Genomic DNA, 15,685 nt, shown 5'->3' on the forward strand with positions numbered 1-15,685 from the left:
CGTGCGTACGTACGTGTGTGCGCGAGCGCGCTTGCGTGTGTCGAACGGTTGGACCTGCATCAAGCCAACCGACATTAGCCAGAATAGTAACGTTACCGGGGGTTTGCCTTCAGAATAAAAGAAAAAAACTTTTGGAAGGAAATGTATGAACTGGAGGTGTAGAGAGCAGCCTTTTACTGAAATAGCCAGTTAACCAATAACATTAAATCTAATGCGGAAATATAGCTGTACATTTAAATCCGATACTAAAAAGAAAATTACAGTTATTTTATTTTTGACAACTCTGGCCGGATCCCTTTTATTATTCTGCTAGCTTGACACTGGAGTTTGGCGCTATCTAGCAGCTATCCAATCTATGAACTTTTGGAGTCGTTTTGGGACCAAACGCCAACTCGCTTGAATTGTATGTATGTTCATCACCATAAATAAGACCACTCACACTTCATTATGTTGGTGATTATCACCAGAAGTGAGGTTGTAGTCACCTAACGTACTGGGTTAGCCTTCTCTGGCTAGCCAGTAACGTTAGCATTAGCTAGCGTTGCCTTGCTACAAACATAGCTGGCGTTAGCGCTGTTGTGTAACATTACAGTGAAGCTGACTGTAACGTAAAACAATGGGAGGGAAATTAGCGGTTACCAAGCAGCAACTGCAAAATGAATTTCTTAATTGACAGACATTTCAAGCACGGTAGCTAATTAGCCAACCGGCTAACGCGTGTGTCCAAATGGTACTACTCTCTCTTTTAGCATCGCCCATTGTTCACGCTTTCACGAGTGACTGACTTTCCACACTGGCTGTCACTCTCCTAGTTAGGCAACGTTAATTCAGCTTCTCCATTCTAATTTCTATGCTATGTATTCAAAGCATGATAGAACACAGTTCAATTATACATACGTTAATTGTAAAGGCAACTTATTTGCGTAACGTTAGCCCACGGTTACGGTTTTAAAGTGTCAGTGGTGTTTCACATTATGAAACAATAACACTTGTGAAATTAATCATGGTAATATTCTAACCATCAACATTTGCATGCTCTCATTCTGTGTTAATCAGCCTGCTGCCAGGGCTGTTGACAGCCGAAGAAGTAGAAGCACAGCTGACTGACAGCGTGTCTGTCTGTGGAGGATGTCTTCACCATTATACTACAACCAAGACAGTGTCACTCGCTTCAAGAAGAGAAAAGCTCGCTTCACATTCAGTGAAGTCCATATACTGTTGGATGAAGTGAGAAAACATCGTATGGTTGTTGTGGGTAAGGGTATGTTCCAGCAAAAAGGGATATTTTTTTTTCTCTTTGATTCCATCATGATTAACACAATGACAGAATGTATGACTATTTTGGTCATGGGCAGTGGCAGCTGATGCTTCTTGATATATCAGTATATTTCATGAACCATAGTTCATGTATGCAAATCGTTAAATAATCAAATGAATGTTCATCTCATTGAACAGAATGGTAATGTTAGGTGTGATGTCAAACAAACCGTACATTTTCAAATAATATCCACTACCATACCAAATTTTAGTCAAATGTGCTTGTCATCATCAATGTAGACAGCAGAAATGTGTCACATTATTAAAATATCTTTATATCGTCATATGATCCCACTGAAACACAATAAACAATCATATTGAATTATTATCCACTCCAGCCCTAAATCAAGGAAGTCCCCACACACTAACATTACTACCACCTTTTGAATCATATGGCCAACAGAGCAGATTACACACATTAATCTGATCAGCAGCCCTCTGATCTACATCAAACTTCCCTCATTAGCTTTAGTGTCCATTAGGGCTGTGACGAAAACCATATTTAGAGCGTCGACACTTTGCAGAGATATAATCGAAGCTTCTACACTGGTCTTTTTTCTTTTTCTTTTTTTTGGGGGGGGGGGGGGGGGGGGGAGGGAGGGTCACACAAAAAATAAAAACTCCAGTAGTGTTGTGCGTGTTCTCGGGTGTGGCGATCCCGCTGGGGAACAACCAAACATGTTGTAGGCTACTCACAGAGTTGAAAGCACTCTCAGCTCAGCACCATTCCTTCCAGGCTTCTCCTGACAAAACGCTAATCTGCTCCTCAACTGCTCTGAGACTGACATGCGGATATTAGTATTTGCCACGAAATGTTGTGAATTTAACGTTATACTAACACACACGTTCCAAATGTTGATCATGACGTGCGCTCCGGCTGTATGTACATCCATGTGATAGACTGAGCCAACTTCACTTTCACTACCAGTCGGTAATAACAAATCCATGTGATAAACAGATCCATGTTAGTATCTGTGACTGCTGCTAATTCATAACATTATAAACAAATTAAAGGACTTGAATTCACTTGTACACTTGTAACGTTACTCACACTGGGTTGGAAAGAAGTGTACGAAGATTCATGTTTACAACATGAGCTCCGCAGACCACAGCTCACCGTCAGGTGTGGCTACTGGCTGTTGGGTGCATTTGTTTGCTCTCACGGCGTGTGCCGGTGTGAGTTCCCCGTGTTAAAAACAGTGTTGGCCCGAAGGACCCGCCCAGCCAGGAAACTAGAGACTGTCTCACAAAGCTACACCCCACGTTAGATATTATGGAGAGAGAGGAGATGAGGGGGAAAAAACAATAACAACAAAGCGTCGATTGCTGATTTGAGCGTCGATTACCATGGCAACGATCGAAGCTTCGAAGCGTCAATTTTTTGGGGTCAGCCCTCGTGTCCATGTTGTTTACATTAAAAGTGCACATTTAAATGGCTGGATCTGTGGCTCCTTGGGGACATTCCAGAACATTTTGTTGAAATTTTGTTTCAAATAGTTGTGAATGCTAACCTCGCGTCACCAAGGTCTTCCCAAGGAGAAGAGCCTGGCACCCCCCCCCCCGCATAAACAGGTTGTAAGAAGGACTTCCCACAGCACGTGAATGAATGAGTTGTGTTACCTGTGACTAAAGCACGTTAGTGCGAGCGCGCATATAGATCCCACCGAGAATGCATTGCCGTCCCCGCAGCTCGTGGAAGTCTCCCGAAAGTGAAAGTAAATGGCCTGCGCGATTTTCAACCAGACTTTAGTTGCACTAAACAAAAGGGACGGTACAGACTCGGTACTCCACAGAACACGACTTGACCTTGCGGCTGGCCGGAATACAATATCCAAATTCCAGAGGCAGCCCTCACTCAGGCAGGGTGAACTGTCTAGAACAGTGGTTCTCAAAGGAACCCCCAGGGGTCCTTGAGAAGGTTCCACGGGGGGCCCCAGCAAAAAGGGGAATCATTCATTTTTATTAAAATTCTATCTATAAGTGACAATGTATGACTATTTTGGTCATGGTTTAATGTACTTTTCTGTAATAAAACAGATCAATCTTAAAACAGAATCTTATCAGATGAGAGACCCTGGGATAAAATCGTATGAATGGGGGCCCATGGTCTAATTTGTGTCAATTTAGGGGTCCTTGATCTGAAAAGGTTTGCGAAACCACTGGTCTAGGATCTCTAGACCCCCCCCCCCCCCCCCCCCCTGTGCTCACGGAAGGTGGCGCACTGTTGCCCTCTATTGGTCAGCCGCCACTGGTCATGGGTTTCATAGACTTTCTGTAATAAAACATCTAAAAGAAAAAAAAATTATAGATGGGGACCCTGGGACAATCAAATGGGGGTCTGTGGTCTAATTTGTGTCAGTTTAGGGGTCCTTGATGTCAAAAAGTTTGAGAACCACACAAGTATTGTGTTAGAAAATTGGGTTCTTCTGTGTATAGTTTTTTTTTACTGGGAAAGTGAATGAGTGATTCACAGTAGTAGTTGTAGTTGGTTATTCCCAACCTCGGCCATAGCAGAGAATGCATTCACTTTGCAATTTTAGTAAAGCTATCATATTTGAGCCTATAGCAGGTTTACTTCCGCATCACAAGCCAAGATTATGACTCATTATAGCCAAAACGAATATGAATGTAGCACCACTTCTGACATGTTCAGGCAAACGCTTAAGATTACTGTTGCTTTTTCTCTCCACTCAAAGGCAAATTCAACCGCGGTGTGCCAACAGACATTAAGAAACGCACATGGGCAGAGATCACCGCACGTGTGAATGAGATTGGGGAGTGCCAGCGCGAGGTCATCGAGGTCATCAAGAAGTGGTCCGACCTGAAGTGCGACACCAAGCGGAAAGTGGCTGCTATGCGTTCAGGGACAGTGCCCAACAGGGGCCTCAACTCGCGCCTGTCCCGAGACCTCACTCAAACAGAGAGAATCGTGCACCAGATTCTGGAGATGGACGAGGGAGACCAGAGCACGGTTGACTTCGGGCCGCTGGGAGATGACGACGATGTTCCGGAGGGATATCAGGGCACGGAATTTCAGGAAGATGAAATGGAAGAGGAGGACATGATGGGAATGCAGGGTTCCCCTAACGGAGGGATGGACATGGTTTCTATGCCACCACCGCCCGCCTATTCCATCGGTGGGCCAGTCCAACCCGGTGCCAAAGAGGATCAGTCCATTCCCAACTTCAGTGGCTCCTCTCGTGAGTGCTTTGAAATAGCTTGAATAGCTAGAAATGCATATCAACATAATGTGATTACAAACAATAGCTTGAATAGCTAGAAATACATGAACATAATGTGATTAAAAACTTTTTTTTAAAATTTTCTGAATGTTGCAGGGGATTCATCACAGCCCGCCTTTGAAATGCAATATGAAATACCTGCTACAGAAGGTAATTTTATTTTTTGTAAAAGAAAAAAAACTTGCATAACATTTTGTTGTCGTCATCAAACACTGATATGCCCGTCTCTTCGTCTCTAGATCCTGACGCTTCGTACGCAGACTCGGACGACGACCAAAGGGATGACCTGTTGCCGTCCACTCTGGCGGCAGTGAAACCTCTGGAGGATCACCAGGGCAATAACGGCGTCCAGAAACTAGGCGGCGGACCCCCTCAGCCCTCGGGCGTGCCCTCCTCCGTGGCCGGCCTCCCGCCTCCGGGCCCACAGCTCGCGCAGAACGCCAGGGACAGCATGCTGCGCAACGCCTCGCTCAGCCTCCAGGAGCAGCACGCCACCAACATGCTGCTGGAGACGGTGTCGCGCTCGTTGGAGCTGCTGTCCGAGTCGGTGCAGCAGCTGGCGGAGACGCAGCAGGAGTTTGTGCGCGAGTCGCTGCAGCTCCAGCGGGAGACAGTGCAGGTTCTCAGAGACTTCACCGGAGGGGCCATCGCCCTCATGCACGACAAACTGAACGGGCGGCCGGCGTTGTAGCAACCGGGCGTCAGGCAGAGGTGGCGCTCGTCCGCGTTCCAAGTTGTACCACTGACTTTACGTGCATCCTTCACGAGCAGGAACTCGCCAGTTCCTTAGGACTCTACTTTTTTGATAGTACTCTGCAGACTTTCTGTGGTTATATTTTGAGAACTGTATACGTAGAAACATTGTATTGATAGAATTGCTTATCTCTTATCATGTCTATGTGGTTAAATGAAAACTGAAAGAAATAACATGCTGTTGAATCCTTTATTTTTTTTGCTACTGAAGTGAAAATCATACTAACTCATGGTGTTGATAATTGTTTTCAATATGCATAAGAGTTACACCAGATTTAAAGCCTTTACATGAAATCTATGGAGTGAGTCTTTAATTGAGAAAACTCAGTTTGCAGCGATCCTGTGTGTGTGTGTATTTATATAAGTTGTAAGCTTCCCTTGCATCAGTGTTTGGAGATTATCATGTACTGTAAACTTGACTGTTCCCCCCGCCTGTCGCCTGACCATTAAATGGTCTGTATGTCTGAAAGCTGTTATAGGTATACAAGGTGTGCTACATATGAAAATCCCCCATTGAAGAATTTGTGATCATCTGGTTTGATTTTTTACATTATGAATATGAACACTTGGATGATGAAAATTGAAACATTTCATAGAATAAAATCCCTCGTGTCTTTTCAACAACAAAAAAGTAATTTGCCTAATTCTAAGTCTGCAAAGTGCTAAAGTGAATGTCGTTTACAAGTTCAGTTATCAGAACCAAAGTGTAAATCCAGCCAGCTTCAGCTGAGCCTTTCCAACTGAACTGCTGGATTGTATTTATAATACAATTTGGAATACATCTTCACTTTCAGATTTTCATAAAAGATTTGCTCATGTATTGGTGAAATGTACTTCCCTCATTTAAAGCTACAATAGCCTAGTCATATCTGTATTTCTGTAATATACGTAAATCAGAAACCACTGTATTTTTAAAAGCATACAAAGTAGTTTAATTGCCATCATTGCCAATTAAATAAACCCTAGTTTTGGGGGGGAGAGCCTTCAAACAGCAATGAAGTAAATTGATAGAAAGTCTTCCCATATATTCAAATGTCATTCCAAGCCCTGAGCTTAGAGGGGAATATTTGCAGCTAAAAGTCAAGGCTCAACTCTTCATGTTCACATCATGTAACAATTATATAACGATTAACTACTCTACTCATCATGGAACTGACCGACTAATCAGTAACTAATGATTAACTACTATATTCACGGGCTATCTATTATCCAGGCACCCGGTCTGTTTTTCATACAAGGAGTTGTGCGCTTTACCTCAATTCTACTATGTTCACGGGGTGACATCTAGTAATCATTAAGTAATGATTAACTACTCAGGAACTTAGAATCATTAACTAATGACTACCTACTCATTAACTATGATTAACTAGTGATTGACTAATGACGAATTATTAATTAACTAACTATTAGTTAATGATTAGATTACTAGTAACTACTGCATTATTTGTGTACATTATTGTAAAGTGTTACCCAATTATCAGCGAATGAATTTAAGGCACAAGCAATGTGGTTGTTGCTCAGAGATGCAGCCAGTAATACAACCAATCATAAAGTTTGAGCAGTTACAGTATAAATAAGCTGATGAACAAGATGGAAGAAGTCGAGGTAGCTGCTTGTCATGCAGAAGGTTGCTGGTTCTAACCCTCTCGGTCATGTTATTGTCAGTGTGAAGCCTTGTAGAGATAAGATGATGAAGGTGACCTCATGTCAACTCAAAAGTAGATCAGCAGGAACAGCAGCTTGTGTATCTTCACTACCCGGCTGTCTGAGCGTTGGTTCAATCCCTGACCTGGAAGAAGTGTTCTTGTTAAAATGTATGTCTTTATCCTGACTGGAAAACATAGTTACAGTACAGAGTATTGTAATATACTGTATACTGCTGGCTCCTACAGGCCGCTCCAAAGAAACAGCATGTATTTACATACTGAAGAAATTACAGGAACTGGCTCCTACAGGCAGTTACATACACACAGTTGACAGTTACATACACAGAGTTGCTACAGTATGTGATTGACATGTTATGTGGAGTGAGTGAGAATGTAAGACACTATCAAACTTGACACCATTAGGAAATGCTTAAACCCAACATTTTTAAAATGTCAACTTCATGTGTTGGTAAATGTTCAGCTGGGCAGGGCTTCCTGCTTCATAACCACCTCCTTACAGTTCTCTGGAAGTTCAGGGGGGACATGCCCCCCCTTCCCACCGTAGGGAATGGTTGATCCCCATTCAGGGTCTGTCTCTGTGACACAGCTCTTCTGAGCGCTTTTAAGTCTTTCCTCTGGCTGTCAGACCTCAAAACTCACTGACTGATGTGAAAAAATTAATCTGGAGCACACGGTCAAAGTTTAGGCAATTTAATAGGTGCAAACAATACAATATCACCCCCTATGTCCAGGCCAGCCATGGCTCCGTGGCTTCTCTTAAATTCTGGGGGATAGAAAAAAATCCACCCTCCACCAAGAGGATAGAAAAAAATCCATCCTCCACCAAGAGGGGGTGATATTTTTAATAAACTCCTCCGTAGAGAAGCATTTTGGATCTACACCTTGATTGAACACTGTTGAGCCCTTTGATCTTAATGAAGACAACAGTATATCCTGTTTCCTGTGATGGTTCTGTGTTGTCCTTATTGCTGTATGACTTCACTGTATTCTCTACTATATGTATTGCTTATTGTTATGTTTTGCACTCTCTCTTGTCCTTTGAGTAGGCTATGTGGTAACCTTTCATTGGCTGTGTGTTGATGATGTAATAACCATGCCCCACCAATGAGAGACTTGCTTTATTTTGTGGTGGGAGTATTTAAAGCAGTCATTTTGACCACACTTTTGACACTTTGCACCTATTAAATTGCCTAAACTTTGACCGTGTGCTCCAGATTTCTTTTTTCACGTGTGTTATCTCAGTCCCCTTTTCTGAGAGGCTAGCTAGTTAACACTGATGAGAGATGGCTTTCAGTGACAGACTTACAGCAACCATTTGGCAGCTATTTTCCCAATTTAATTTAACAATTGGTTAAGATATACTTGGCCATTCCACATTGTCTTTGACTTTGGTCTGCAATGCTCTTCATACTACTTTGTAGTGAAAATATGGTGTATGATAAATGTGTTTTGTTGGATTGACTTTGGATTGTCTGGTGTGGTTTGTCAGCTGAAGCGCAGATATTCTCTCCGTGTTCTAATCACTGACTGACTCAGACCCACAACCTCAAAACATCCAGCAACAGATATTACCTGAATGTATGTAAACACTATGAGCCACTGGGTCATTCAGGGTTAGAACCCTTTTGTCAGAGCTTTTCAATCTTTACTTGGGATGTTGGTTTTCAAAACTCACTGTATCCAGGATTGAACCCACAACATCAAGCTTCGTGTAGCTGTCCAGCTCTGTAAGCCACTGGATCAGATGTCTTCCAAATACCTTTTCTCAGAGTTTTTGAATTTCTACTCAGGATACTGCCTTTGTTGGGAAGCTCTAGCTACTTCAGAATGTGATTAATTCTGAAGCTGCGCTCATCCAAGTAGTTTTTGTAAACTTAATTTTGAAAAACACCTCTTTTACACACATTTCTTCACACATTTTCAAGAGTGTGATGATACATTTTCAAATGCAGGAGTCCTTGTGGTTTTCCAGTAAAAACTGTTCAGAAATTGCCTTGAGGAGAATGGGTGTGTTCTTTAATGTCAGGATAAGGCTCTTCACATGGACAAACAGGTTGGGTGAGGGTGGAGCAAGCCCTTTGCCAAAGCCAAAACCAAGTATAAAAGGAAAGTGGAGGATGAGCTGAATAATGGGCAATCAAGGTCGGCTTGGAAAGGCATCAAGTCCATGGTATAGTAGGGATGCAGAACAAGGACAGGAGAGTATTCTACCCTGACAAAACTGATGCAGAATTAGCTGGAGAACTAAATACATTCTACTCTAGGTTTGATATTCATGATTTTAACGATGAGCTTTCTCAATTCAGGAATGTGCCTGGAGGCTGCAAAATTACAATTGATGAGACAACTGTGTGTAAAGCCCTAGGTCGCACTAAAGTGAAGAAGAGCCCAGGTCCTGATGGCATTGGGGGGAAACTACTGAAGTGCTGTTCCCGGCAATTGAGCGGTATCTTCACATAGATTTTCCAGTCCTCCCTGGAACAACATAAAGTTCCTAATATGTGGAAGGAATCTATTGTAGTGCCAGTGTCAAAGGTTAAGGCCCCTAAAGTACTAAACGATTATCGCCCTGTGGCACTCACGTCCCTTGTTATGAAATCTTTTGAACAGATTGTCAAATCCGAAATTTTGCACAATGTGCACGACCTGTTGGACCCATTACAGTTTGCCTATAGGGCTAAGAGGGGAGTGGAGGATGCCACTATTACCCTGTCAAATCTCCTTCTGAAGCACATGGAGGGAGATAAGAATCATGCACGCTTGCTTTTTATTGATTTTTCTTCTGCTTTTAACTGTATCCAGCTTCTTGCTCACAGGCTTTTATCTCATTTTAATATGGATTTTAGTCTAGTATGTTGGCTAGTTGATTTTCTAACCAACAGATCTCAGAGGGTCCGGGTTAATGGAACCCTGTCCGGTAAACTTTCATCCTCCACCGGATCCCCTCAGGGCTGCGTGCTTTCAGCACTTTTATTTATTTTGTATACTAACCTGTGCCAGAGCATTCATGCACTTAGATTTGTCCTTAAGTATGCTGACGATTCTGTGATCGTGAGCCTGCTGCATGGTGCAGAACAAGATCATGGCCCAGTCCTGGATGACTTTGTTGAATGGTGCAACCAGTCCTTCCTTGAAATAACTGTGGCTAAGACCAAGGAAATGTTCATTGATTTTCGGAGAATTGTTCCTAATCATGCTCCTGCTCCCTGTGTGATCATGGGTGAGCCAGTAGCAGCAGTGCAGCAATATAAATATTTGGGCACTGTCTTTGATGACAAACTCAATTTCGATGCAAACACAGATGCCATCTGCAAAAAGGCAAATCAACGACTGTTCTTTTTAAGGAAGTTGAGAAGTTTTAATGTGGACAGGACACTGATGAAAATGTTTTACTCTGCTTTTATTGAATCTGTCATTTCCTTTAGCCTGATCTGCTGGTTTGGTAATCTCAGTCTTAAAAACAAGAACAGACTGGGAAAAATTGTCAAACTTTGCTGTAAGATTTCCGGAGCCACCCTCAATGACATTCAGTGCCTATATGAAAGGAGGGTCACATCAAAGGCACAATTTGTGGTTTCGGACCCTCAGCACCCCTTACATGCTGAGTTCCAGATGCTTCCATCTGGTCGGCGGTTTAGTCACCCAAAGACTAAGACCAACAGATTCAGGCTGTCCTTCATTCCCTCTGCCATTAGGTTTTTAAACAACCGATAGTCGTAGATGTCATCGTGTCTCTTGCAGGTAGAGAGACTTTTCTTTCCATGATTTATGATGACAGTGCAGGTGATTTAGATCTATTCTGTGCTGTGTTACTGTATGTATGACGTATGTATGATGTATTAATTTGTTGCCTATGTGTCGTGTCTACTGTCTGCAAAGCGAATTGCCCCTCGGGGACATTAAAGTTTTTGAACCTTGAACCTTGAACCTTGAAATGGATAGACTGATCAAGCAGTGGCAGTCTGGCCTAACCGCTGCGTTCCAATACCCATACTTGTACTTCTTTCTTGTAGTATGTACTGCCGCTGCCCTCACAAAGTATGGATTGTAGTGTGTAGCATGCATGCAAAATGCATACTATTGGGACACACTACATCTGTCGTCACGTGAGCTTCCTGAACTCCGACCTCATGCTCACTTCCGCCGACGTCCGCAGCTCCACATTTGATTTTTTTTTTTTTCAATAAACAAAGTCTAGCAATAACAAACAGTACATTATACAAAAAATTCAGACTAAGCATTTACAAAATTGGAACAGGCAATCAAATAAACAAATTGCTGTTATATTGTAATGTATGTTGTTGTTTCTAATAAACTGATGTGATGATACTTACATGCAGTCTCATTCTTAACAGTATAATAACGTGCATATTTCTGTCAGTGTTTTTATCATAGTTATTGACGTGTTCACGGCGTCATGGAGGTGGCCGTGGATTATACACGCAGCTCAGTCAGTGTGACGTAACTCCAGTAGGTGGCGGGAATGCACAAAAAGTTGTTTGCCAACCGCCATAAAACATTAGAAGAAGAACTTCCGCTGCGCAAAGGATTGTGGGGAAGATTGGCTGGCGCAGCATGCATCGATCCATACGAAATAGGAGCTGATGTAGTACAACATCCTGGTACTCTTGGCATACTGCATCTGACATACTATGTATTGGGACATACTAATTCTTTTTTTGCCTACTAAATAGTATGGAAGTATGGGTATTGGAACCATAGATATATATAAAGGCTAGATGGCTTAAGGCGGAGTCACCAGCGTCGTTGAACGGCCGCCATCTTGCTACAGTGCCTTTCTGGTACGTTCTATGGTAGCTGGTGACCTGCACAGACAAAAATACTCATAACTCGCTGAAATCTTGACGGATTTACAAACGGTTTGGTTTATTACAAGCATATTCCGTTCCCGAGATAGACCAAAAAAAAAAAAACAACACTAAAAACACTATTTTTTTGATGGGCTCCAAATTACACCAAAATTAAACCGAAGCATCTATGCCATGAGAGGGATTCAGGCACAAAGTTTCATGCAGTTTCATCAATTTCCCTAGGAGTTATGATCATATGATGTTGCCATACTAACCCAACAACAGATGCTCATAACTCCTAGTAGCTCCCTGTAGCAAGATGGCCGCCATGCGACGACGTCGCTCTCCATTGGCCGGCAGCGCGGGTAAGCTATCTAGCCTTTATCTATGATTGGAACGGGCCCTAGTCTGGCCCGTCTGGCCCCGACGCCATGGGGGGAGTTTAGCTGGGGCGGGAGCAGGGCGGGCGTAGTTGCGTTGACAGACAAACGCCTTCAGCCAATCAGCGTACCAAAACAATTGACGTCATCACAGGGCGCTGTTTTTAGAAATCCATTCTGATCCACACTCCATTTCAGAAGGTGGCGGTAATGCACCATGTGTGACAATCAGTGGGACTTTACTTTACTTTACTTTACATACGTTGTTTGCCAACCGCCATAAAACACTAGAAGAAGGGCGCTGTTTAGTTGTTCAGACGAACTTCAGAGTCAGCAGCAATATTAGCAAGCTAGCGAAGTAGCATTATGGCTGAATCCGCTGTAAATGATATTTGCCGTCTCTGCAATGAAAACTGTAGGATAAAAGGCGTTTTAGCGCACACAAAGAAAATATACGAACCTGGAGGACCCGACAACAAAAGCATATTTCAGCGTCTAGAGTCAGTTGGCCTACCATTGCAGCCACAGCACAACAAATCATGCCGTATTTGCATTAAGTGCTTCAGACTAATTCATAAAATAGAGGACTCATTATTAACACTCAGAAAATGGAAACTATCCGAGGGAACCGGTCCAGAACCAGCCGCAAGTAGCCGAGCCGCAACCACACCAACCAAAGAGAAACGGAGAAGCAAAACACCACGGGCATTGAAAAAGCAGAGACACCAACCCCCAACTCCGAATCGCAAGTTAACTCCATGCAAAAGCCCTGGGACAAGACACCATCCCCCAACGTCCCCTCGACAAAGTGTGACAGAGGTAACGTTGTAATTGGAGACTAGCGTTAGTTCACAACAACGACTTACTAACGTAATTCCATAGCTTATTCGTCAGTATCAGAGGCAATTCTGTGGCTAAATCGAAATGCCATATATTAATACTCGACTTATTAGGTTTCTGGCTTTAAAAGCACCAATATTCTGTCGGTCAAGCTAGTTAACACTGATGAGAGACGGCTTTCAGTGACAGTCAGATTTAAATCAACCATTTGGCAGCTCTTTTCCCAATTTAATTTAACAATTGGTTAAGATATACTTGGCCATTCCACATTGTCTTTGACTTTGGTCTGCAATGCTCTTCATACCACTTTGTAGTTAAAATATGGTGTATGATAAATGTGTTTTGTTGGATTGACTTTTTCTGATAAAAGATTTAAAATGTAATGCTCAAAACCCTATTGTGAACAATTTTTTTTCGATAACAACTTGTCAGCGTAACCTATTTAAACCTGTTATACAGTCAACAATACTGTAAATAATAATGCACTCTGTTTAATATTACAGGTAATGATTTATTACCCTTCATCATCAAGACCAACCAGAGTGAAATGCCCCACATCTGCAGCAGGGATTGTGGAGAATGTTTCAAAAGAAAACTGGTCAACCGCTGCCAACCTCATCGTGGAACATGACATACTGCAAGACAAAATAAAAGAACGTGTGCTCATTCTCCTAGACGATGAATGCAAGAGACTTTGCAATCCTAACCAAGGTTTTATGCTCTGGCAGTGTTCACCCAATGACTTAAAGGCCTTCTCATTTGCCAAGCTGGAGTCAGATCTCCAGCGTCTGGCTCCATTTGTGTTCTCGCTGTTGTCTACCATCACAAACGAGTCTCCACTTCAAACCTGTGCTGCGGCATCTATTGCCTTGAAAGGAAGAACTGACAATCTCCCATCAGCATTTGCATATTACATCAACACTGTTCTACAGTATGGTGGTGCAAAAAAGGCTGTGTTTGAAAGACTCTGCAAGTTAGGGATTTCAACAAATCATAACAATGCAGTGAGGAAGCAACATTCACTGGCAAACGCATGCGGTGAAGCACTTCAACAGCTCAAAGCTGCACACGAAGTGTTCCTCAACCCCCAGCAAGACTCAGAGGGGGATGTTTGGATTAGCCCTGTCATGTGAACTCACTTTTCATTTGGTTCGGCGTGACGTCTGGCCCCGACGCCATGGGGAGGGTTTAGCAGAAGCTGCAGAGCGCAAGAGCCAATCAGCGACTGCGCTCACTGCCCTGTGATTGACAGCGCAAGTTGGCCAATCAGAGGCGGACTGATGTAGTTGATGACGTGAATACAGGCTGACGCAGTTGTGAAAGTTCAGTTCTAAAGACAATATTCGGTGGTTATTAAGGCAATTCCACAAGCAATGGTGAATACGGTTAAAGGGATGTTGCTGTATAATGTTTTTGTTCCACAGCTACCTTCACTGTATTGACGGTATCAATTTTAAGGAGAAAAAATGCACAAACAAATTTCTAAGAAGTACTCTTACTTCTGTAATCTTCCCTTTACCAATAAAAAGGAAAACTCTGTTAAAAGACTATCCTGAAGAGATAAGAATTATAATTCGAACTAGATACCTCACTCTCCATCCCACCCAAAGCTAAAGACACTCACTTTAAAGTAATGAATGATATTTATCCATGTAATGAGTTTCTGAGACAAAGATTTAACCTTGATATGAACAACTGTAGATTTTGTGATTCTGATATTGAGACTAGAGCATCTGTTTTTTTTTTGTAATTACTCTAGATCTTTTTGCGAACTGTTTCAAAATTGGATATCTGAAAAAGACCCTCAATGGCCCAATTTAGAATAAAATGATATTAAATTTGGAGTTATAATGAAAGATAAACAAATTGAAATGATGTACAATAGTTTAATTATTATGGCTAAACAATTTATTCACCGATGTAGATTTCAAAATGCCAGACCCGTTCTTAGTATTCATGAATGAGATAATTAACTTTAAGAAAGCCTTGAAATATGTTAAAACCAAACAAGCATGGAGTGTGTACCAAAACATGCATATCTTGATTCCTGCTTAGAACTCTGACTTAATGGTTTTGTTTGATTTATTTTATTTTGTTTTGATTGTTCCAATTTTGTAAATGCTTAGTCTGAATTTTTTGTATACTGTACTGTTTGTTATTGCCAGACTTTGTTTATTGAAAAAAAAAAAAAAATCTGTAGCAAACATGGCGGCGTCCGAAGAAAGTAGCAGTAATGTGAACGTTAGCAAAAACACAGCCATAAGTCACGCCGAACCAAATGAAATGTGAGTTCACATGACGGGCTGGTTTACCAGGCTAGTGGCACCATGCCAAAACAATAAATTGAAAGCTGATAATACATAGCAAATTGCAGCAGTTTCTTTATCCTGTGTAGCCTAAAAGGCCAGACATATTCAGACTCAGAGTGGCACATGAATGCTATATAATTTAGATGTAAAAACACATTCAGCACTGTGCGTTGTTTATATATTTTTTTGTGCAAGATTACACTACATTGTGGTTCATCTGACTCTTAAGATTATTATTATTTCAAAAGATGGTTGGACAGAGAAACCATTCCAGTGTGGTGTGGGAGGATTTCAAATTCTTTCTAGGACGGACAACTTTGTTTGAGTCGGGACATGGTTGGGACTATTGGCTGCCTACCGAGGCAA

The 15,685-nt window shown here is 42.1% G+C and overlaps 1 protein-coding gene and 1 long non-coding RNA gene across 3 annotated transcripts; both read left to right on the forward strand.

Annotated features, from left to right (window-relative positions):
* Window positions 1-321: 321 nt before the first annotated feature.
* LOC310791346 (uncharacterized protein) lies at window positions 322-6,025 on the forward strand. 2 transcript variants are annotated; one of them, XM_083653032.1, is made up of 5 exons: window positions 322-403; window positions 1,057-1,261; window positions 4,014-4,517; window positions 4,656-4,709; window positions 4,799-6,025. In XM_083653032.1, the coding sequence occupies exons 2-5, from the start codon at window positions 1,129-1,131 to the stop codon at window positions 5,248-5,250; spliced, it is 1,143 nt and encodes a 380-aa protein (XP_083509158.1). In that variant the 5' UTR covers window positions 322-403; window positions 1,057-1,128; the 3' UTR covers window positions 5,251-6,025. The 2 variants fall into 2 exon arrangements, with proteins under 2 accessions (XP_083509158.1, XP_083509159.1); XM_083653033.1 differs by having other exon boundaries at window positions 1,057-1,255.
* Window positions 6,026-12,576: 6,551 nt separating this feature from the next.
* On the forward strand, window positions 12,577-15,250 carry LOC310776787. The gene is made up of 2 exons (XR_014552706.1): window positions 12,577-12,989; window positions 13,514-15,250. It is a non-coding gene; the product is annotated as an uncharacterized lncRNA (long non-coding RNA).
* Window positions 15,251-15,685: the final 435 nt, after the last annotated feature.

Source organism: Poromitra crassiceps, assembly GCF_964638095.1.
Source record: "Poromitra crassiceps genome assembly, chromosome: 1".
Taxonomy (NCBI): domain Eukaryota; kingdom Metazoa; phylum Chordata; class Actinopteri; order Beryciformes; family Melamphaidae; genus Poromitra; species Poromitra crassiceps.